This window comes from Thalassophryne amazonica, chromosome 3 (assembly GCF_902500255.1).
Source record: "Thalassophryne amazonica chromosome 3, fThaAma1.1, whole genome shotgun sequence".
Lineage (NCBI taxonomy): Eukaryota > Metazoa > Chordata > Actinopteri > Batrachoidiformes > Batrachoididae > Thalassophryne > Thalassophryne amazonica.
Window position 1 is genome coordinate 75,424,386 of NC_047105.1, and position 25,857 is coordinate 75,450,242.

General features: G+C 43.8%; 1 protein-coding gene across 1 annotated transcript in view; it reads left to right on the top strand.

The window, feature by feature from the left end:
- Positions 1-299: 299 nt before the first annotated feature.
- Positions 300-25,857, top strand: part of LOC117507068 (25-hydroxyvitamin D-1 alpha hydroxylase, mitochondrial) — a 36,044-nt gene continuing 10,486 nt past the window's right edge. Inside the window, exons 1-4 of the mRNA XM_034166824.1 lie at positions 300-473; positions 5,694-5,884; positions 8,823-9,013; positions 10,088-10,288. Of these exons, the coding sequence (XP_034022715.1) occupies positions 300-473; positions 5,694-5,884; positions 8,823-9,013; positions 10,088-10,288 (757 nt within the window). The remainder of the gene's footprint in view (positions 474-5,693; positions 5,885-8,822; positions 9,014-10,087; positions 10,289-25,857) is intronic.

Here is a 25,857-nt window from a genome sequence, read left to right on the forward strand (position 1 = left end):
GTGTGTGTGTGTGTGTGTGTGTGTGTGTGTGTGTGTGTGTGTGTGTGTGTGTGTGTGTGTGTGTGTGTGTTGTTGTTGTTGTTGTACGGAACAAAGACGTGCGCCCTACCTGGGATGGTCCCCACGTGGCCCTCCAATTGGACACACCTCATTTATGGCCACGCCTCCACAGGACCCTGATACGCCCATGATTGGCTCAGAGTGTGAAAGTTTAATGTCTGCTTTAATGTCCGCGGGTTCGACGCGCACGCCGAAGGCTTATAAAAATGAGCAACGAGGACATCACGGAGAGCGTGACGATGCTACAGGAGCTTCTACGAGTGTCGCTGCCCGTGTTCAGGTGGGCGGAGACCGGCGCGCGCAGCAGAGCGCGGGCGGTGTGCACGCTGGACGACATGCCCGGACCCTCCTTCCTCGGCTTCGTGTGGGACCTGGTCTTTAAGCGGGGTCTGGCACGGCTCAACGAACTACAGGTACCGCCACATGTCCGAACTTGTGTTTGCATATGAGAGTCGATCCATCTGTATGTAAAAGTCATCTAAAGCACTACAAAGGCACTGTGGGAGAACAGAGCGCACACCTCCGCCCAAGATCAGTGGATTTACATTGGCCTACTGCTTTTATAATGTGAATGATATTGCATAAGATGTTTGCTGTAAAATGCTTTTATATGCAGATGATACCACCCTTATATAGTCTCAGGTGCTAATACAGAGGATATAGAGCAGAGTCTCTCCTTAGAGCTTGAGTTTAGAGTATGGCTGATTGACAACAAGCTTCGTCTTCATGTGGAAAAACTGAAACAGTCTTATTTGGCTCCAACCATATATTTTGTTAACGAAACTCCATTCAGATGCAATGTGCTGGAAATACACTGAAATGTCAAATAATTGTTAAACACTTGGGTACCACTCTTGACCAATCTCTGTCTAGAGAGAACATAACCACAGATGTTATCATAAAGGCAAATGCTAAACACAAATTCTATAGGAAAGCAAGGAATATCAACAACTTAACCAAGAGGATCCTTGTGTCTGCCTTGATCCAGTGTCATTTTGACTATGCCAGCCCTTTGTGGTACTCTGGTTTAAAAAACAAATATAATGTGAGGTTACAGTATATACTCAAAACAAAGTAATTTGGTTCCTTTTAAATGCACCATCCAGGATTCATATATGGTGCTCAGGAATTTGCTTTGGTTGATAATGCCGTCTGTTGAATTACGTTTTAACCAACTTAAATTAAACTTGGTTCATAGTATTGTTAGTTGCAAAGCTCTAAATTATTTTTCAGCCTTTTTCAAACCACCACGTAAGCAGCATTCAGTTGGAACAAGATCCAGTAACACATCTCTCCAGGTACCCTCAGTAAAGTGCCATGGTAAATCTTTTTGTTATATCAGTATCTTGTTATGGAACAGCCTCCCTACTCATATACAGAATCTCGGGTACAAACCACAATTCAGGTCACATGTTTACAATGGTTATACAATGGTTATAGCTCCCAGGAGTCTCCTCTTTTTAGTCAGTATTAATGTAAAAATTTTAAGCAGTTTTAAATTGCATTTTTATATGTTTAGTGTATTTTTTAAGTTTTACTGTTATTATGGTTTGAGTTAGTTTGTCACTCTTTATTCCATGTTGTACTCATATTTTGATCATGTATCCTCTCTCTTGAGGACCACAATGGAAATAAGTGCTTGCACTTTATTGTGTTTATCCTTTTATTTTAATGCTATTGCATCTGTTTTTTTTAATGCCATATAATAATGAATTCAATCAAAACCAGGTTTCACATCACTTTAGGATTTAAAAAAAAAAATCTCATTTGCAAATGAGGCCTGGCAAAGACAGCAGTGCCACAGACACATCGATAATTACAGAAAAGCAATAGTACCAATTAACAACAGCATAATGGAAAAACAAAATAATAAAATGTTATTATTTTTTTGCCATCTTGAATATGACCACCATTTCTGAAAGGGCTCTTTGCTCTTCTGGCATCAGAATGAAGGTCCAAATCTGATGTGTCAGCTGCTTAGCAACTGTGCAGTTTATTTTGTTTTAATTATACAGTTAGGGTTTAATTTTTTCAAGTGCACACTATTTCTAATGCACCCCCCTTTAAATCTCCATTTGAAATGGCATTTTCTACATTAAAACAAAATGGAGATATACTGTGTTTTGCATCAGAAACCTTCATTTGTTTGTCAACCTTTCTGTCAGGACCCAGCAGTACAGCAGGTAGGTCAGTGAATAAGATGCTACCCTGCCAATATGTAGACCTGGGTTCAAATCTCACTCATGCTGCCTTGTCTGTGTCCTTGGACAAGACACTTAATCTACATTGTCTTAAGGCCCAGTCACACAGCACTTAACGAAGGGTGACAAAGCCCTGACGAAACAAGAAATCTGGACTGTCGTTGGCATCGTTTAACCTTCGCGCAGCTTCGTTCCTGCAGCTGGAGCTTCGTCAGGATTTTTAAACTGTTGAAAAATTTGAACGAAGGGCAACGAAAACCTCAATTCATCTGGGTTTCGTTTTGCTGTCGTTCTTGATGTTTTTTAATCATTTTAGATTTTGTAACGTTATTGTTTAATTTGACTTCATTGGAGCAGCTGAACATTTTCACACCGTGCAGAAGCCGGTTTCTGAGCCCTGGGATGCTGCTGCTTCATGTACCGTTGGAAATTACAGGACAAACAGCCTGCTTGCTTGGATTTTTTTATCTGTGTGGGGGGCAGCTTCAATGGGCTCAGGCACCTTACATAGGCCAGAATTAATCTTTTGTGCGGATATAATTAATTATTTTGCCACAAGCAACTGCTGAATTTGAAACAACAAAAAGTTGTGTAATTTCCAACGGTACTTGAATGCAGCGGCAGCAGGAGCTCCTGCGTGCGCTTATTATTTTGTATTAAATATAACAATATGAGTGTAGGAATGATAATCCAGTCCTGTACACGTGGCAACAGGTAGATGAATCAAAATGATGACATAAAGAACTGTTCTGGAAGGAAGAATTCACGTTGTGGATCAGTGATCAGCTGGTGGAAATAACCACACGTGAGTCAATGCGCGCGTTCACACGCACTGATTAATTTACTGCTCTGATATATTCAATCATCTTTACACTTATATTTATTCTCCCTTTTGACAGTTTTCAGTTATAAATCAATATATATGGCTTAGAACATAATACAGTGATACAGCGCAGCACACTTTTTTTCCTTTTTTTTAATAGGAGAGACAGCGTGCAGCGTGTCGACAGACAGTGAGGATTGTGATGATGAAGGAGATGATCCCTCTTTTGTTCTGGACGAGGAAACAGAGCAGGTGGTCCACCAACGTGCACACAGATCTCCACAGCTTCTGTTTGCAGTTTCTCCAGGACTCAGGCGCTCTGAGCTCCGTCCCAGCGCCGAGTTCTGGAACTCAGAGATGCAGACACACACAGCTCCAGCTGTGACTCCAGGCGCATTTTGTTAAAGCGTCGAGATCGTTAGCTTCGGTTTTGTTAAGTTCCTCTTTTGTCCCTTTTGCGCTCTTGCTTCACAGACTGTTCGGTGATAAAAGCTCTTTCGTCCACCTTTTCTCAACGAATTGTGATGTTTTTTACTTTTCCCCTTCAGTTCAGGAATCGTCGTGTGCCGTGTGACTGGGCCATAAGTCCACACAGCTGTGAATGAGGATTGGCCTTGACTGGGGAAGTAACCTAGGTGTCAGACTTGTGTTGTGACAGTCGTGGACTCTCATCAGCTTGATGCTACAGAATCTACAAATGGCTTCAGGTCCTATATCAGACTTACTTCTGCCACCTTTACACTCTAAAAAAGGAACTGCTGTCTGAACGAGAAAAATTGATGTAACAGTTTGCATAGATTTTTTGAAAGTTATTTCAATTTAGTTATTTCAACTTTCAACAGAGTTAATGCCACAAGACCTCTCTACACTGAAAAAAGAACCAACTTAAAAAGCGATACAATTAGTAGAACCTGAATGAATTAAATTGTTTGAAGTTAAGTTTATAAGTTAATCTGACTCACCATCTTAGGTTCAAACAACTTAATTCATTCAGGTTTTATCAATTGTAACACTTTTTTAAGATGGTTCAACTATTCTCTTTTTTCAGTGTAGTTAATGTGAAATAACAAAAAAAAAAATCTATGCAAATTGTTACATCAGTTTTTCTCATTGAGACAGTGGTTCATTTTTAGAGTGCATATAGAAAAAAATCTGTCTTTATCCCATTAGCCCAGACTGTTTTGATAAGGTCAGATCCCGCCTGCCGTGCAGTTTAAAGGTGCATTGCTGCTTGATTTATCAGGAAGAGAATTATGTCAGAACAGTGCAAAACATTTCAGATTCAGATTCAATTTATTATTATACCCTTGGGTAAAATTAATTTACAGTGAGTGAGTCATCTCATTCGGTAAACACACAGCAAAACACAGAACAAGACAAAGCGACAACAGTGCTAAAAAAGCTAAAAGAACCACAAGGACGGCCCCAAAGTAGAATAAAAGCAAGATGAGTTAAAACATCAGTAGATAAAAAGTCTAAAAACATACCATACCAAGCCAAAAGGATAAAAACTAAATAAATAAATAAAAATAAAAATGTGCTGTTCATAAAAACAAGGTAATAGAGACTATACAAAAAATAAATACATAAGTTATATTTAAGTTTCTGTTACTTGTTTACAACACTGATGGCCACTGGTACAAAACTGTTTTTGTACCGTTTAGTTTTACAAGCTGGTACCCTGAATCTCCGACCTGAGGGGAGCAGCTGAAACTCACCATGAAGAGGGTGGGAGTCGTCTCTCAGAATGGAACCAGCGATCCTCTGTACCTGTTTGATATACAGGGGTTCTGGCTGAATCTGAGACTCTCCATTCAGCTTACTCGACCATTTCACAATTTGGTTTAAACAATTTTTGTTTTTGAGGGACACGCTTCCAAACCATGAAACAAGACAGAAGGATAAAACTGATTCAATAAAAGCACATTTACCTACTTTCAAAGAAATGCTTGTACAGCACATTAAAAAAGTACATTTGCAAAGACAGTAGGACACTACAGGGTAGGTTGCTAGCTTTTAGTTTGGATAAATAGCTGTCAAATCCTTATACACCTAAAAGAAATTGCCGTTTTCTTAAGATGGTCCATAGTAATGGCCAGTCATAGAATTACAAAATGATCCAATAAGAGGACTTCAAAGTCGTTGTTGTATCACTTCAGTAAGAATCATCCATTTCTACTAAGTTCTTTACAAAAGTGTGTGATTGATTTAAGACATTTTCATATTTACCAGTTTTATGATATGATCAGTTATTTCATATGATGAACGTAATTTGAGTGGTCCAGACCTGCACTAGGACAGTAATCAATTTAATATTTCAATACTTTGAAGCAGTTTTATTTTGAAAATCATGCATAAATTATGCATCATGATTAAACACATCATAATTAAACTGATATTATCCTGTTTAACTCCATACTTTTTAATGTAGTATGAGTCTAAATTTATTCATATTGCCTTGCCTGACAGCATCATTGATTAAGATACAAGATATTCCATTTTTAGTCCCATAGTGGGAAATGCAAAGGCAAAGCTTCCTCAACACGGGTAACACCATGTCAAAGATGATATCATTGTTGATTAATTCTAACGTCTATCTTATGTACCAGCTGGAGGGAGTGCAGCGGTACGGGCCCGTGTGGAAGGTCAGCTTTGGTCCCATCTTGACAGTACATGTGGCTGAACCAACGCTCATTGAGCAGGTGCTGAGGCAGGAGGGCCAGCACCCCATGCGCTCTGACCTTTCCTCCTGGAAGGACTACAGGAAGCACAGAGGACATCACTACGGACTCCTAACATCGTCAGTGTCACTCTGTTGTCATCTACATGCTTTTTGTGTTCGTATATCTGCTCTGAGTTCAGGTTTTTCCTCAGCTCCCTTGTTAGGATCATTGCTATCTGTTCAACTTGACTGGAACATGTATCCCCTGTGATGTGAAAGAAACAAGATCTGTCCTCAAGGACCAGTAGCTCCCACTAAATTAGTAGTGTAGAGTAGATTGACGGTTGTTCTGACGCTTACTGACTTTATAAATCCTCCCTGATTTGACCAAGAAAAATAGGTCATGATCTGATCTCACAAGAAGGATGTGAGATAAATTTATATCGCACATATTTTGGTTCTTTGATGCTTTGTTTCAGGTAATCTCATAGTGAAGGCCAAGAGAGGCAAAATGACAAAAAATGGTCACTGTCATTATTATGGATCTGACTGTATGAAAATTCAGTAAGGTATATCTTATATATTATATTCCAATTCTAAAGTGGAACTATGCCAGTATACTAATATATCTAAATATCTAAAAAGGAAGAGTAAAATAGGAGAGTAGAAAAGAGTAGAGTAGAGCCACTTAGGTGCCTGGTCTTGAGAACCAGGGATGGTAGGTTAAAAAGCTTGTTTATCCCATGGGAATTCTCCCTACCCACCCAAGCAGCTCAAGAACAAGTACAAATACAAATACAGTAGTGTTCATAATAATAGTAGTGCTATGTGACTAAAAAGATTAATCCAGGTTTTGAGGATATTTCTTATTGTTACATGGGAAACAAGGTACCAGTAGATTCAGGAGATTCTCGCAAATCCAACAAGACCAAGCATTCATGATATGCACACTCTTAAGGCTATGAAATGGGCTATTAGTAAAAAAAAAAAGTAGAAAAGGGGGTGTTCACAATAATAGTAGCATCTGCTGTTGACGCTACAAACTCAAAACTATTATGTTCAAACTGCTTTTTAACAATCCTGTGAATCACTAAACTAGTATTTAGTTGTATAACCACAGTTTTTCCTGATTTCTTCACATCTGCGAGGCATTAATTTTGTTGGTTTGGAACCAAGATTTTGCTCATTTACTAGTGTGCTTGGGGTCACTGTCTTGTTGAAACACCCATTTAAAGGGCATGTCCTCTTCAGCATAAGGCAACATGACCTCTTCAAGTGTTTTGACATGTCCAAACTGATCCATGATACCTGGTATGCGATATATAGGCCCAACACCATAGTAGGAGAAACATGCCCATATCTTGATGCTTGCACCACCATGCTTCACTGTCTTCACTGTGAACTGTGGCTTGAATTCAGAGTTTGGGGGTCGTCTCAGAAACTGTCTGCGGCCCTTGGACCCAAAAAGAACAATTTTACTCTCATCAGTCCACAAAATATTCCTCCATTTCTCTTTAGGCCAGTTGATGTGTTCTTTGGCAAATTGTAACCTCTTCTGCACGTCTTTTATTTAACAGAGGGACTTTGCGGGGGATTCTTGCAAATAAATTAGCTTCACACAGGCGTCTTCTAACTGTCACAGCACTTACAGGTAACTCCAGATTGTCTTTGATCATCCTGGAGCTGATCAGTGGGTGAGCCTTTGCCATTCTGGTTATTCTTCTATCCATTTTGTTGTTTTCTGTTTTCTTCCACGCATCTGTTTTTTTTTTTTGTCCATTTTAAAGCATTGGAGATCATTGTAGATGAACAGCCTATAATTTTTTGCACCTGCGTATAGGTTTTCCCCTCTCCAATCAACTTTTTAATCAAACTACGCAGTTCTTCTGAACAATGTCTTGAACGTCCCATTTTCCTCAGGCTTTCAAAGAGAAAAGCATGTTCAACAGGTGCTGGCTTCATCCTTAAATAGGGGACACCTGATTCACACCTGTTTGTTCCACAAAATTGACGAACTCACTGACTGAATGCCACACTACTATTACTGTGAACACCCCCTTTTCTACTTTTTTTTTTTACTAATAGCCCAGTTTCATAGCCTTAAGAGTGTGCATATCATGAATGCTTGGTCTTGTTGGATTTGTGAGAATTTCCTGAATCTACTGGTACCTTGTTTCCCATGTAACAATAAGAAATATACTCAAAACCTGGATTAATCTTTTTAGTCACATAGCACTACTATTATTCTGAACACTACTGTATATATAATATAATAAGTAATAAGACATAAGAAGGATAAGACATCACAGGAGAAGATTGTTATCAAACACAAAGGAACCAACTATTTTGTAAGCTACAATGAACGTTGCTAAGGCTGTCTTGATAAGTTAACGTTAGCTGTTAGGTTTAACTTATTTTACCCCACTCCTCCTGTTCAGAAACAAGAAATAATACACGGCACTTGGTAAAAGGAAAGTAGGATTTAAATTTGAAGAAGGAAAAACTAAACTACAAAACAGAATATCAAGGAAAAGCAGCATTTCATATTAAATATTAATATATTATATGAAAGATGTTAGTTTGTATGTGTGTTTATTCCTCTGCTCCTCCAAAGGGTTTAAGCCAAATTTCACCAAACTGCCTGTGTGCATGTAGGTTGACCCCAGAATTGCCCTTAACCCGTTTATGCCCAGATTTTTTTTATAAGTGGGAAAAGTTGCATTAGTACCTTTGAGATATTTTATTGTGGGTAGAAAATGACAGTGATACACTTCGACAACAATTGTTGCCAGTGGGGCAAAACAGGTTAAACGCTTTGTTTTGGCAAAGGTCAAGGTCGTTGGGGGTCAAAGGTAAAAAGTGAGTTTTATTTTTTAAGTGAACATCTTCAACTTAAGATGCTTTGAGTAAACAAGGAATAGCATTGAAGGTCAAATTTCACACTATGTAAGTAATGATGTATCATGCTTGAGCCTCTTACTGCATAAAATTTTAATTGTATCTGAAGAAAATAAAGAAACACTCTGTCTGAAAACACACGTGTGTGTACTCATTAACTTTGCTTTTTTGGTTCCAGTGAGGGAGAGGAGTGGCAGTCAGTCAGAAGTCTTCTGGCGAAGAACATGCTGCGGCCAAAGGCAGTGGAGGCCTACGGTAAAACCCTGAACAGCGTGGTCAGTGACCTCATCGCAAAGCTTCACCTTCGCAGGCATCCTGACGGGCTTGTTACCGACATTGCCAGCGACTTCTATCACTTTGGCCTCGAAGGTAACTAGACTGACATTCTGCCGAACCCCAACAATCCTGTGGTTACCTTTTGTTACCCAAGCTGAAGTACAGCTGGGGGTGCTGTTTGATGAAGTAGTTATCAAACAATGACAAACATTATCAAAATATGAATTCAGAGTGATTCTTAACCTGCTTTTGTTTCAAAATCTAATCAGTCTTTCTTGACCAAAGGCCTAGCTCTCCATCTGTTCATATCTTTGTGGTAGTCAAACAGGCAAACCAGCGCGAGTCATCACACAGTCTGTTTGGTGATGATAACTAGGAGGGCCTTCAGTAGATTGTATTACCTTCACCAATGGTAAAAACAGCTAATTTTGTAATGTTAGACCTTCACTGCAAACACCCCCCAACACACCCACTCCACACATACACACACACACACACACACACACACACACACACACACACACACACACACACACACACACACACACACACACACACACACACACACACACACACACACACACACATTTACTGAATACTGGTTTTCTAGTGAAACATCCACTCAATTTTAAAAATGTCTTCCATTTTCTTGGCTTTGCCCCTTTTTGTAGATCTTCCCCAAAATGTAATAGTACCTATTCCCTATTCCTGACCACACCCTGCATTTTCAAAAGTTTTATAATAAGGAAAAAGATAATTAATAAAAAGGAGTACTCTTGTTGTAGTAGTAGTAGAAGAAGAAGTATCAATTAATTAATTAATTGATTGATTGATTGATTAATGGCTTGCCTCTGCCCCTTAGTTTAATCTTCAATATTTTAGGTCAATCCCAACAGCACTGAACCATCCGAGGTGGAAAACATCAAGTCCTTTCTTGTGAAGGTAACGATGGGCAAAAGCATCCAGCAGACTATATTATTTTCTGTGCTTAGACTTTATACTATCTCACATCTCTCTGATAAGTGAAGACAGCCACGCTCGTGTGACACCTGGCTGAATGTCTCTAATCATCCAACCAACACATGGTTGTGTCTTTATTCATGTCAACTGCCAGTTCTTGTGAGACTCTCAGTTAATGTATTTATTTATTTATTTGTGTTTTGACAGGGATTTCCACGGTACTCTTTGAATCCAGAATTGGTTGTCTGGATAAAGTTGTTCCCATAGAGACGAAGCGTTTCATCCAGTCAATCAACACCATGTTTGTAATGACACTTCTTATCATGGTGATGCCGCAGTGGTTGCACCAGCTATTCCCCAAAAGTTGGAACACTTTTTGTCAGTGCTGGGACTACATGTTTGACTTTGGTAGGTTCTACATTGACAGTTGTTGTTGTTGTTGTTGTTTATTTGGATTTAATTTTTCAGCTGCAAATAGGGCTGCAACAAACGATTATTTCGACACGATTAATCGGATTAATCAATCAATCAATCAGTTTTATTTATATAGCGCCAAATCACAACAAACAGTTGCCCCAAGGCGCTTTATATTGTAAGGCAAGGCCATACAATAATTACGTAAAAACCCCAACGGTCAAAACGACCCCCTGTGAGCAAGCACTTGGCGACAGTGGGAAGGAAAAACTCCCTTTTAACAGGAAGAAACCTCCAGCAGAACCAGGCTCAGGGAGGGGCAGTCTTCTGCTGGGACTGGTTGGGGCTGAGGGAGAGAATCAGGAAAAAGACATGCTGTGGAGGGGAGCAGAGATCGATCACTAATGATTAAATGCAGAGTGGTGCATACAGAGCAAAAAGAGAAAGAAACACTCAGTGCATCATGGGAACCCCCAGCAGTTTAAGTCTATAGCAGCATAACTAAGGGATGGTTCAGGGTCACCTGATCCAGCCCTAACTATAAGCTTTAGCAAAAAGGAAAGTTTTAAGCCTAATCTTAAAAGTAGAGAGGGTGTCTGTCTCCCTGATCTGAATTGGGAGCTGGTTCCACAGGAGAGGAGCCTGAAAGCTGAAGGCTCTGCCTCCCATTCTACTCTTACAAACCCTAGGAACTACAAGTAAGCCTGCAGTCTGAGAGCGAAGCGCTCTATTGGGGTGATATGGTACTATGAGGTCCCTAAGATAAGATGGGACCTGATTATTCAAAACCTTATAAGTAAGAAGAAGAATTTTAAATTCTGTTCTAGAATTAACAGGAAGCCAATGAAGAGAGGCCAATATGGGTGAGATATGCTCTCTCCTTCTGGTCCCCGTCAGTACTCTAGCTGCAGCATTTTGAATTAACTGAAGGCTTTTCAGGGAACTTTTAGGACAACCTGATAATAATGAATTACAGTAGTCCAGCCTAGAGGACATAAATGCATGAATTAGTTTTTCAGCATCACTCTGAGACAAGACCTTTCTAATTTTAGAGATATTGCGTAAATGCAAAAAAGCAGTCCTACATATTTGTTTAATATGCGCTTTGAATGACATATCCTGATCAAAAATGACTCCAAGATTTCTCACAGTATTACTAGAGGTCAGGATAATGCCATCCAGAGTAAGGATCTGGTTAGACACCATGTTTCTAAGATTTGTGGGGCCAAGTACAATAACTTCAGTTTTATCTGAGTTTAAAAGCAGGAAATTAGAGGTCATCCATGTCTTTATGTCTGTAAGACAATCCTGCAGTTTAGCTAATTGGTGTGTGTCCTCTGGCTTCATGGATAGATAAAGCTGGGTATCATCTGCGTAACAATGAAAATTTAAGCAATGCCGTCTAATAATACTGCCTAAGGGAAGCATGTATAAAGTGAATGAAATTGGTCCTAGCACAGAACCTTGTGGAACTCCATAATTAACCTTAGTCTGTGAAGAAGATTACCCATTTACATGAACAAATTGTAATCTATTAGATAAATATGATTCAAACCACCGCAGCGTAGTGCCTTTAATACCTATGGCATGCTCTAATCTCGGATTAGCGGGGAATTTTTAAAAATGTGCCAGGGAAACTATTTTTCTCTCCTTCCATCACTTTATTTAACAGTAAGTCCATTCGGCTGCTCCCTTGTTTGCACTCGGGGTCGCCACAACAAATCCAAGGTGGATCTGCGTGTTGAATTGGCACAGGTTTTACGCCGGATGCCCTTCCTGACGCATCTCCACATTACATGGAGAAATGTGGCGGGGGTGGGATTTGAACCCGGAACCTTCTGCACTGAAACCAAGTGCATTAACCACTTGGCCACCACCACAAATTGTCAAATGTGCCTTGGCTGTTGAAATATAAAATAATAAAGAATAAAACAGTTTATAATAAAGAACAAAAATTATTATTTCAAATGGCATTGCTTTATCAAAGTGCTGAGTTGCCATAAAACAACATTGAAACATATAAATGTTCTAAAATACGTATATGGTGAAAAGAGGTATTTTATTGCTGCAAATGAGCAATTAGCATAACCAGTTAATCATAAAACGTAAATCAAAACCTGTAGCCTGACTCATTATACAACCCCTGGCAAAAATTATGGAATCACCGGCCTCGGAGGATGTTCATTCAGTTGTTTAATTTTGTAGAAAAAAAGCAGATCACAGACATGACACAAAACTAAAGTCATTTCAAATGGCAACTTTCTGGCTTTAAGAAACACTATAAGAAATCAAGAAAAAAAGATTGTGGCAGTCAGTAACGGTTACTTTTTTAGACCAAGCAGAGGAAAAAAAATATGGAATCACTCAATTCTGAGGAAAAAATTATGGAATCACCCTGTAAATTTTCATCCCCCAAATTAACACCTGCATCAAATCAGATCTGCTCATTGACATTGACCCTATGTGTCTTTTTGCAAGGAATGTTTTTGCAGTTTTTGCTCTATGGCAAGATGCATTATCATCTTGAAAAATGATTTCATCATCCCCAAACATCCTTTCAATTGTCCAAAATATCAACATAAACTTGTGCATTTATTGATGATGTAATGACAGCCATCTCCCCAGTGCCTTTACCTGACATGCAGCCCCATATCATCAATGACTGTGGAAATTTACATGTTCTCTTCAGGCAGTCATCTTTATAAATCTCATTGGAAAGGCACCAAACAAAAGTTCCAGCATCATCACCTTGCCCAATGCAGATTCGAGATTCATCACTGAATATGACTTTCATCCAGTCATCCACAGTCCACGATTGCTTTTCCTTAGCCCATTGTAACCTTGTTTTTTTCTGTTTAGGTGTTAATGATGCCTTTCGTTTAGCTTTTCTGTATGTAAATTCCATTTCCTTTAGGTGGTTTCTTACAGTTCGGTCACAGATGTTGACTCCAGTTTCCTCCCATTCGTTCCTCATTTGTTTTGTTGTACATTTTTCGATTTTTGAGACATATTGCTTTAAGTTTTCTGTCTTGATGCTTTGATGTCTTCCTTGGTCTACCAGTATCTTTAACAACCTTCCCATGTTGTTTGTATTTGGTCCAGAGTTTAGACACAGCTGACTGTGAACAACCAACATCTTTTGCAACATTGCGTGATGATTTACTCTCTTTTAAGAGTTTGATAATCCTCTCCTTTGTTTCAATTGACATCTCTCGTGTTGGAGCCATGATTCATGTCAGTCCACTTGGTGCAACAGCTCTCCAAGGTGTGTTCACTCCTTTTTAGATGCAGACTAACGAGCAGATCTGATTTGATGCAGGTGTTAGTTTTGGGGATGAAAATTTACAGGGTGATTCCATAATTTTTTCCTCAGAATTGAGTGATTCCATATTTTTTTCCTCTGCTTGGTCTAAAAAAGTAACCATTACTGACTGCCACAATCTTTTTTTCTTGATTTCTTATAGTGTTTCTTAAAGCCAGAAAGTTGCCATTTGAAATGAATTTAGTTTTGTGTCATGTCTGTGATCTGCTTTTTTTCTACAAAATTAAACAACTGAATGAACATCCTCCGAGGCCGATGATTCCATAATTTTTGCCAGGGGTTGTATGTGCAACATTCTCTGTATAACTTGTAAACTATGTGGTCATTTCACAATGACAAATGTGACTCATCCCACATATACGTATTTCTCTCCCTCCCTCTCTTTCTCTCTCTCCCTCTTCCTCTTTTTCTCCCTCTCTCTCTCTCTCTCTCTCTCTCTCTCTCTCTCTCTCTCTTTCTCTCACCCTCTTTCTCTCTCTCTCACACACACCGTATTTGAGCAAACTTTGGAAACATGAAGACTTTCAACAGTAAAATAAAGCCTATAAATGAATTTCTGGAGCTATACATCCAGAAGGAGCTCGTTTTATGTGAAGACTTTGACGGAGTTTTTTTCCGCTGCAGCGTCTGCGGGGGGTGGGGGGCGTCCACTTCTGCACAAACAGTCTGGCTGAATTTTTAAAAACTACCTGAGAGCACGGCAGAGTGTGACGGCGCTGTCAGAACACTGATGGCACGGCGTCGTTGTTCCACTGTCTGGGGAGAACTCGGTGTTATCATGTTTTCCGATTGTCCGCTGCGTAGAGTGTGGCAGGAAAAACCGAAGACGACTTTCTCGCGAGGTGCGAGAAGGATTTGAACGTCTTAAACCAAGAAAAAAAAAGAAAATGCCACTTGTCCGGTCGGACAACGATTTAGAGCTATTACTTGTCCGATCACATTTTACACTTGTCCCGGACAATCGGACAAGCGTTAATGTCGATGGTAGGACTTTGACAACATTAATAAAAAACTGTCGGTGCTGTTACTGTTCTTTCTTTTTCTTTTTTTCTCCCTCTCTGCCCCTCACCTTGCTGCTCTGGGAGACGCGCAGACAGCCTGAGCCTCCCGTGCCATGCGAGGTCTGACTTGCAAATGTTGCAGTTAACAAACATCTTTGCGTTGTTTAACGTAAAGTGCTCCCACACTTTTAAAGTCTTAACTTTTTTTCGTCTACTTGCATCTGCCATATTCTAACTGTGTAGTTCTACAAAACAGCGTCTGATCTGCTCTGTGCACTGGTCGCTACTGGCGTCAGAAGCGTAATCGCTCGACACAACGCATCGATGACGCAATGTGTTGCCAACGCCTGTTGTAATCGATTTTATCGATTCGTTGTTGCAGCCCTAGCTGCAAATCTATAGATCTTTGTGACTTTGTAAAGACATTATTTCAGAATGTTAAGGGAAAAGGCCAAAGCATTTTGAGACTGCTCTAAATCTTCCATCCATTTTCTGAACCCGCTTATTAATTGGGCAGGAGGCATTGCACACCCTGGACAGGTTGCCCGTCTGTCACAGGGCCGACATATATAGACAGACTAACACATTCACGCTCCCATTCAATTTAGAGTCACCTAATCTATATACGAGGTCTGTTAGAAAAGTATCTGACCTTTTTATTTTTTGTAAAAACCTGATGGATTTGAATCACGTGTGCTTGCATGAGCCAACCTTGAACCTTCGTGCGCATGCGTGAACTTTTTCATGCCTGTCGATTGCGTCATTTTCTGGTAAGCAGCCTTTGTGTGTTGTGCGCTCGGCGGATTTTCATTTCAAGGAAAAAGACGGAACGACTGGAGCAGCGCCACATCAAATTTTGCCAGAAACTGGGCGACAGCCAGGTGGAAACCCTTCGGATGATTCAGATGGCTTCCGGTGACTTTTCAGTCATGTGACTATCCAAGAAATTGTGGAAGAGGTGGGCATGTCACAGCATGTCCTGTGAGACTTCAACACGAAGGTGCTTTTTGCTCCGCCGTTAGCAGCAGCATGAATTTCACCGCCATTCTTTTCATGGCCAAATCTTCTATCACAGTGGAATGTACCGAAAAAGTGCTGATGGCCACCTCTTCCGCAATTTCTCGGATAGTCACACGATGGTCCCGCATCACCACAGCGTTCACTTTGGAAATGATCTGGTCATTTCAGCATGTTGATGGCCGACCGGAGCGTGGCTCGCTCTCCACCGTTGTGCGGATGTCTTTAAACCGGTTGTACCACTCCTTAATCTGCATGATGCCCATAGGATCGTCACTGAAAGCCGTCTGAATCTTCCGAATGGTTTCCACCTGGCTGTCGCCCAGTTTCTGGCAAAATTTGATGCGGCGCTGCTCCAGTCATCCTGTCTTTTTCCTTGAAATGAAAATCCACCGAGCACACTACACATGTCCTCACACAAAGGCTGCTTACCAGAAAATGATGCAATTGACAGGCGTGAAAAAGTTCACACATGCGCACAAAGGTTCAAGGTTGGCTCATGCAAGCACACATGATTCAAATCCATCAGGTTTTTGCAAAAAATAAAAAGGTCCGATACTTTTCTAACAGACCTTGTATGTATGTCTTTGGAAGTTTGAAGAAGCCGAAGTACCCATGCAAAAACATGAAAAACATACAAACTCCACAGAGAAAGGGCCAGGACAGAAGCAAACCTGTGACCTTCTGACTTTGAGGCAACAGTGCTAACCACTAAACCTATCAGGCTGGGTAAACTGGGATGGCTATACACAAATGCAGGATTCGAACAAAAGGCTCTGTGTGTAAAAAAACAGCAAACGGGGTCCGGTACACAAAAAGGCACCCCAACAAGCGCAGAAGCACAAGGAACATCAGGCTTAGGCGTGGTCGGTAATACAGGCAGGTGGTCAAAACACACGAAGGAATAGAGCAAAATGAGGATCTTAAATACACCTTGGTGATAGGAAACAGGTGTGTGTGGAAAGCACCAGAACTGTTGGGAAAGTGTAAGTACACGGACCCACAACAGGGGGCGCAAATGAACGGACAATGGAATAGGTCAAATAACAACACTTTACTGTTGCGAACCTGCACAACAAACACAACAGATTACACAATAGATCAGAGGTCAAATTACAAGGTGTCGTGTGGGCAGGCTCGAAGATAGGAGATGCCTGTCCAAAGCAGAACCGGAACCACACGATTTCCTCCGCCACCAGACCCCGGGAATACTGGAGCCGCCAAGTCCCGAACTCCCAGGTGGCCACTGCCTCCGCGTGTCGGACCTGGTACTGCTGGCGAGGAACAAAAACACAATTAAACGTGGGTGCGTCTGCACCCAGCAATCTGCACGGCAGGGAAGCTACCTCCACCTCTCGTTGGAGAAAAAGTCTGTTATCACTCACAAAAATCACAAAAAGGGCTTTCTATCAAGCAGTCAGGCTGAGGATATTACCTTTCAGGTAGAACGATATCTCGGCAAAGAGGTGGAGATGACGTCTTGCTGATATACCGATGCAGATCAGATGAGTGGTGACAGCTGTCACAGGTGATGAGTGTCAGCTGTCACCCCGGCTGCTCCTGTGAGGCGGCAGCGCCCTCTGGTGCCTGGAGCCCGCACTCCAGGCAGGGTGCCCTCTGGTGGTGGTGGGCCAGCAGTACCTCCTCTTCAGCTGCCCACACAACAGGACCCCCCCCCCTCAACGGGCGCCTCCTGGCCCCTGACCAGGCTTGTCCGGGTGGCGGCGGTAGAAATCGGCCAGGAGGGCCGGGTCCAGAATGAAGCTCCTCTTCACCCAGGAGCATTCTTCAGGTCCGTACCCCTCCCAGTCCACCAAATACTGGAAGCCCTGGCCCATCCTACGGACATCCAAAAGCCGGCGCACAGTCCAAGCCGGCTCGCCATCGATGATCCGGGCAGGAGGCGGTGCCGGACCCGGAGTACAGAGGGGTGAGGTGTGATGTGGTTTGATTCGGGACACGTGAAATACAGGATGGATCCGCAGTGAGGCCGGCAGCTGAAGCCTCACTGCGGCTGGACTGATGACCTTCTGGATTTTGAAGGGACCGATGTAACGGTCCTGTAACTTGGGGGAGTCCACTTTGAGGGGGATGTCCTTTGTCGACAACCACACCTCCTGCCCTGGCCAATACGCAGGGGCCGGGGTCCGCCGACGGTCTGCATGGGCCTTTGACCTCATCCGGGCCCTCAGCAAGGCAGAACGGGCGGCACGCCACACCCGACGGCACTTCCGTAGGTGGGCCTGGACCGAGGGCACACCGACCTCTCCCTCAACCACTGGAAACAAAGGCGGTTGGTACCCCAGACATACCTCGAAAGGGGGGAGGCCGGTGGCTGATGACACCTGGCTGTTATGGGCATACTCGATCCAGGCCAGATGGGTACTCCAGGCCGCCGGGTGCGCGGCTGTCACGCAACGCAGGGCCTGCTCCATCTCCTGATTGGCCCGTTCTGCTTGCCCGTTGGTCTGGGGATGGTACCCGGATGAGAGACTCACCGTGGCCCCCAGTTCCCGGCAGAAGCTCCTCCAGACGTGCGAGGAGAACTGGGGACCGCGATCTGAGACAATGTCTGTTGGGATCCCATGCAGCCGGACGACGTGGTGAACCAGGAGGTCCGCTGTCTCCTGGGCCGTCGGGAACTTCGGGAGGGCCACGAAGTGGGCCGCCTTGGAGAATCGGTCCACTATCGTGAAGATGGTGGTGTTGCCCTGGGACGGCGGGAGACCCGTGGCAAAATCCAGGCCGATGTGGGACCAGGGGCGATGGGGCACGGGCAGCGGCTGGAGCAGACCCGAAGCCCTACGATGGTCAGCCTTGCCCCTGGCGCAGGTGGTGCAGGCCTGGATATAATCCCGGACGTCGGCCTCTAGGGACGCCCACCAGAAGCGCTGCCGGACAACTGCCACGGTTCTTCGCACCCCTGGATGACAGGAGAGCTTAGAGCCGTGACAGAAGTCCAGGACTGCAGCCCTAGCTTCTGGTGGGACGTAAAGTCTGTTCTTCGGCCCAGTTCCGGGGTCCGGGCTTCGTGCCAGGGCCTCCCAGACGGTTCTCTCTACGTCCCAGGTGAGGGTGGCCACGATAGTGGACTCCGGGATGATGGGTTCCGGTGGATCCGACAACTCCATTTTGACTTCATCTTCATGTACCCGGGACAAGGCATCCGATGTCTTGTTCTTGGTCCCGGGACGGTAGGTGATCCGGAAGTCAAAACTGCCGAAGAACAGTGACCAGCGGGCCTGCCTGGGATTCAGCCGCTTGGCGGTCCTGATATACTCCAGGTTCCGGTGGTCAGTGAAAACCGTGAATGGCACGGTCGTTCCCTCCAACAGATGTCTCCAATCTTCAAGAGCCTCTTTCACCGCAAGGAGTTCTCGATTGCCGACGTCATAGTTCCGTTCGGCCGGGGTCAACCTGCGGGAAAAATAGGCACACGGGTGAAGGACCTTATCTGTCTTCCCGCTCTGGGAAAGCACAGCTCCTATCCCTGAGTCCGAGGCGTCCACTTCAACCACTAACTGGCGACTAGGATCGGGCTGCGCCAGAACGGGTGCAGACGAGAAGCGCCGTTTCAACTCCTTGAACGCGGCATCGCAACGATCCGACCAGGTGAAGGGAACTTTTGGTGAGGTCAGGGCTGTCAGGGGGCTAACTACCTGACTGTAGCCCTTAATGAACCTCCTGTAGAAATTAGCAAAGCCGAGGAACTGTTGCAGCTTCCTACGGCTAGTGGGTTGGGGCCAGTCTCTCACCGCCGCAACCTTGGCCGGATCAGGAGCGACGGAGTTGGGGGAGATGATAAACCCCAGGAAGGACAAAGAGGTGCGGTGGAACTCACACTTCTCGCCCTTCACAAACAGCCGGTTCTCCAACAACCGCTGCAGGACCTGACGTACATGCCGGACATGAGTCTCAGGATCCGGAGAAAAGATGAGTATATCGTCTAGATATACGAAGACGAATCGTTGCAGGAAATCCCGCAAGACATCATTAACTAATGCTTGGAACGTCGCTTGGTGTTTGTGAGGCCGAACGGCATGACCAGGTACTCAAAGTGACCTAATGGGGTGTTGAATGCCGTCTTCCATTCGTCTCCCTTCCGGATCCGAACCAGGTGATACGCATTTCTAAGATCCAGTTTAGTAAAGATTTTGGCTCCATGCAGGGGGGTGAACACGGAATCTAATAATGGCAACGGGTATCGGTTGCGAACCGTAATCTCATTCAGCCCCCTGTAATCAATACATGGACGAAGTCCGCCATCTTTCTTGCCCACAAAAAAAGAAACCTGCCCCCATCGGGGAGGTGGAGTTCCGAATCAGCCCGGCAGCTAATGAGTCCCGGATGTAGGTCTCCATTGATTCGCGCTCAGGTCGTGAGAGGTTGTACAGCCTGCTGGACGGGAACTCACCGCCTGGAACCAAATCAATGGCACAATCGTACGGACGGTGCGGGGGAAGGGTGAGTGCCAGATCCTTGCTGAAGACGTCAGCAAGATCGTGGTACTCAACTGGCACTGCCGTCAGATTGGGCGGGACTTTGACCTCCTCCTTAGCCTGGGAACCGGGAGGAACCGAGGATCCCAAACACACCCGATGGCAGGTTTCGCTCCACTGAACCACCACCCCAGACGGCCAATCGATCCGGGGATTGTGCTTTAACATCCATGGGATGCCCAAAATCACGCGGGAGGTGGCAGGAGTTACAAAAAACTCAATCTCCTCCCGGTGGTTTCCAGACACCACCAGAGTTACTGGTGGTGTCTTTTGTGTGAGTAAAGGGAGGAGGGTGCCATCTAGTGCCCGCACCTGCAATGGCGTAGGAAGCGCCACCAGAGGGAGCCCTACCTCCTTTGCCCATCTGCTGTCTAGCAGATTCCCTTCTGACCCCGTGTCCACCAGTGCTCGGGCTTGAAGGGTTAAATCCCCGCTCAGGATTGTGACTGGGAGTCGTGTGGCAATTTGTGTGTGTCTCACTTGAATGTCTTGACCCCCCCTTAGCCCAGTCTCTAAGGGCGAGTGTTGACGTTTTGGCCGTTTGGGGCAGTCTCTCTGTGTGTGCTCTGTTGAGCTGCAGAGAAAACACTCTCCACGGATCAGCCTTCCCATTTTGGCCCTGTGCGTCTCCCTAACAACGTCAACAGGGGGAGCTGTTGCCCCACAAAGCGCTGCGGCTGTGGAGCGTGGGGAGGGCGGCCCCTTTTCGAACCCGGAAGGGAGAGGGGCGGCGCGTATCCGGTCACGTCCTTCGCCTCGCTCCCGACGGCGTTCCTCTAACCGATTGTCTAATCGTATAACGAGATCAATAAGCCCGTCTAAATCCCGCGGTTCGTCCTTAGCCACCAGGAGCTCCTTTAGGACCAACGACAGTCCGTTTACGAAGGCGGCGCGGAGGGCAGTGTTATTCCAGCCGGACCTCGCAGCCGCGATGCGGAAGTCGACTGCATAAGCAGCTGCGCTCCAGCGCCCCTGTCTCATTGACAGCAGCACGGCTGAAGCGGTCTCTCCTCTATTTGGGTGATCGAACACTGTTCTGAACTCCCTCACAAACCCATCATATGTCAGAAGGAGCCGTGAATTTTGCTCCCAAAGCGCTGTAGCCCAAGCGCGTGCCTTGCCGCGAAGCAGATTAATTACATAAGCTATTTTGCTAGAATCAGTCGCGTACATGACAGGACGTTGTGCGAAGACGAGCGAACACTGCATAAGGAAGTCCGCGCACGTCTCCACACAACCTCCGTATGGCTCTGGAGGGCTTATGTATGCTTCCGGGGAAGGTGGGAGGGGTCGTTGAACGACCAGTGGAACGTCACTGTTACGCACAGGGTCGACAGGAGGGAGAGCCGCAGCAGCGCCCTGAGGGCGCGCCTCCACCTGCGCGGCGAGAGCCTCCACCCTGCGGTTAAGGAGGATGTTCTGCTCGGTCATTAAATCCAACCGAGCCGTGAAAACGGTGAGGATCCGCTGCAACTCACCGATCATTCCTCCTGCGGGCGCCTGTGCACCCTGTTCTTCCATTGGCCGTTCAACAGCCGGTTGACGCCCCTCGGGATCCATGACGTTGGCCGAGATATCCTGTTGGGAAAGTGTAAGTACACGGACCCACAACAGGGGGCGCAAATGAACGGACAATGGAATAGGTCAAATAACAACACTTTACTGTTGCAAACGTGCACAACAAACACAACAGATTACACAATAGATCAGAGGTCAAATTACAAGGTGTCGTGTGGGCAGGCTCGAAGATAGGAGACGCCTGTCCAAAGCAGAACCGGAACCACACGATTTCCTCCGCCACCAGACCCCGGGAATACTGGAGCCGCCAAGTCCCGAACTCCCAGGTGGCCACTGCCTCCGCGTGTCGGACCTGGTACTGCTGGCGAGGAACAAAAACACAATTAAACGTGGGTGCGTCTGCACCCAGCAATCTGCACGGCAGGGAAGCTACCTCCACCTCTCGTTGGAGAAAAAGTCTGTTATCACTCACAAAAATCACAAAAAGGGCTTTCTATCAAGCAGTCAGGCTGAGGATATTACCTTTCAGGTAGAACGATATCTCGGCAAAGAGGTGGAGATGACGTCTTGCTGATATACCGATGCGGATCAGATGAGTGGTGACAGCTGTCACAGGTGATGAGTGTCAGCTGTCACCCCGGCTGCTCCTGTGAGGTGGCAGCGCCCTCTGGTGCCTGGAGCCCGCACTCCAGGCAGGGTGCCCTCTGGTGGTGGTGGGCCAGCAGTACCTCCTCTTCAGCGGCCCACACAACAAGAACGAGGGTTTGGCCAGAAAGAGAGAAACACCCACCACCAAGAACCAAGAGACAGACAAGAGAGACAGGGACAGACAAACTCAAGCAAGAAAAACCCAAGAAGAGAATAAAAGCAGCTGAACATACTGAAACAACCCAACGCATAAAAATAAAAGCAGACAAAACTCACATCCTGACAAAACCAACGTGCTGCTCTTCCAAAGCATCACTCAAATTTAAACTATTCCCTGAACCAAAAACTGTCTGTCAACAGCATTTCATTCAACTTTAACCACAGCTTTTGTGATGTCTTGTCCATAAAGACAAATCACATATTATTTGCACTCCTCTGTCATTGGCTGTTAGAGAGAGAGAGAGAGAGAGAGAAAAAAATTCCTCTCCAATACTGGGCTTTTTTTCTTTTTCTCCTCACTGGCTGTTGTTGCTGTCAAAACACAGTTGACATCCCACCAAAACTATAGTAAATTAAAATTGATCCAAATCTGTGATGTTCAAAATGGGCATCATCAAGCTGGGCCAAACTGTATCAGAAAGCAGGAGATTACAGTTCTTATCATCCATGTAGTACAATGTCAGCCAGTCAGCCGTGCAATTTTTTTTATAACATTCAGAAAACCTAAAGAAATATGAACTATGTTAACATCAGAACTAGAAGGGACACTCAGAGCATGCAGCACCTGTACGTGACATGTTTATATGATAAGATAAGATAAACTTTATTGATCTAACAGTGGAGAAATTCACATGTTACGTCAGTTCTTAAAAAACACACAAGTTGGGTGCAAGTAGAGGAAAATGTTCATCAAACAGCGTGTGCAAGGATAAGCAATAATAATAATACTTGTAACAGTACAAGACCTAAGAAAATGAGGTAGAAATAGAATATGGATGTATGTATATATATATATATATACACACACACACACACACACATATATATATATATATATATATATATATATATATATATATATATATATACATACACATATGCATATACTGTATATATATATATATATATATATATGTACATACATATATAAGTACATATGCATATACAGTATATAAACAGAGTGGGTTAGTGATCAGTAATATATGGTTCTGTGTACATACATCATATCTAGTTCATTTTTTTTAACATGCCTAGAGCTGCTATATCAATCTATACAAATTTTGACTTCACCTTTGAATTAATCATAATGTAAGCAGCACATCATTATATTTTCATATTTCATTTTTTGACCCATGCAGTCATATGTATTTTTTAAGGTGCAAATTAAGCATCAGTTTTGCAGGTGAGCTGTATATGTTATAAGCACTTATGACCTTGAGTTTGATGTTTTATTGCTGTCAAAGGTCGTGATGCCAATAGAAAGGTAATATGACGTCTTATCATATACCTATAAATGATACGCCAACGTGATTGGATAAAACACTAAAGAATAAATAGCAATACACCCTTTTCACAGACGGGTAATATTTTTCATACCACCTGAGTAATCAGCCAATCAGGTGTCACGTACAGTTCTTTCCTCCGCGCTTAGAAAACAGCGCTTGGAACTTGAGGTGGATGGATGATAAAAGAAGCAAAACACCTTTGCAATTTATGTCGATATTTTGATGAATTTCTTCTTTTACAGCAGCTTCATTAAACAAATGTACTCGAATCAGCATGACGGCGAGCTTACAGGCTAACCTCCGCTAACACTAGAAGACAGTTGCCAGTTATGGCTTCTGAAACAAGGGAGAAAAAAAAAAGAAACAGCACCGTTCAGCTGAAGCATTAGTGGGCGTAAAATATTCTGTCTGTTAAGAGCTTCACCTCTTGTTCCACGTGTGTATTTCCCACCGGTGTCACGTACGTCCACAAATGCTTCAGCTGAATGGTGCTGTTTCTTTTTGGTGTATGGTTTTCTCCTGAAAACCATGTGGTTTTCTTCAGGGTGTATAAAGCCATATTCATTGATGAACAACTTGATAACTGATATTAGTGTTTAACCATAGGAGTATTTGTGACCGATTCCTCGGACTAGCTAGTCTAAATATCCATCCATCCATCTTCTACTGCTTAGTCCAATTAAGGGTCACGGGGGGCTGGAGCCTATCCCAGCAGTCATAGAGCGCGAGGCGAGGTACATCCAGGACAGGACGCTAGTCTGTCGCATGGCCACAAATAGACAAACAAACACAGACACACCCACACACACACCTACAGACAATTTTAAAGATTCCAATCCACCTAAGCCGCATGTCTTTGGATGTGGGAGGAAACCGGAGCACCCAGAGGAAACCCACGCAAACACGGGGAGAACATGCAAACTCCACACAGAAAGGCCACGGGAATTGAACCCACAACCTTCTCGCTGTGAGACAACAGTGCTAACCACTAAGCCACCGTGCTGCCCGCTAGTCTAAATATTCCAGATTATATTGCATTGGGCCGGAATTTTGATCTTGGCCTGTGACCATGATTTAGCTGTTTTTACTCAGAATAAAAGAAAAAAATTGTGATAGGCTGATCCTTGACTCCACCAAGGTTGGCCCAAACCAGATCAAACCTATTTGAGTTATTTTGTACACACACCCAAACATAATGCTCCTGCTTGTGCTATTGCATACAGGGTGTAAATGCAAAATGAGGGACAAAAAACTGCTTAAGGGGGTTTTCACACCAGAGACTCTGACCAGGATCCAAGTGCCCCTGACACCAAAGTCATATCGTGTGAACATTGTGTACTGTAATCAAGTATGGATCAACGAACCGTGCCTGGGTCCACTTGAAAACATCATCAAGAATATGGTTCATGTGCACTCTGGTACAGTTCACACATGGTGTGAAAGCAAACTGTACCAAAACAATGAAGGGGACTGCTATTTCAGCCGTTCTTTCTGGCACTTTGGGCTGACAAAAAAAAAGTCACATCTGGCCATTGCAAACAGCAACTCTGACATGTTTGGAATAATTTAAGCATATTTACATTTGCATGGCTTCATCTGATGGGAATGACACAGTTAAGATAAATGGCGTTACAAACACAGTTATTTTTTCACCAACAGGCAATCTAGCTAATTGTTGTTTTCACTGCTGTAATGCCATTATCGTTATTTACAATAAAATGCGGTGAGTTACTATAATGAAGCTCACTAAAGCTGGTCTCATCTCTCTAGTGCAGCAGATAACTAAAACAATCATGCAAATGGTGATAAAAGCATCAAATTTGGCAGAAATACTCCTTAGACATTCCTCTTTTGAAAAAACGATTGGCCACTTGAATTTTCAGTCAGCACTCAGGTAGAGGTCAATTGAAGAATTACACAGGGGTCAAAATTAAAAGATGCTCCAATCGTATTGAAACCTATACCACATTATTTACCTGATCATAAAGATTCCAAAAAGGTATAGTTTGGACTATCTGTGACTGAATTCTATGGAGTTATGGGATAAAAACAG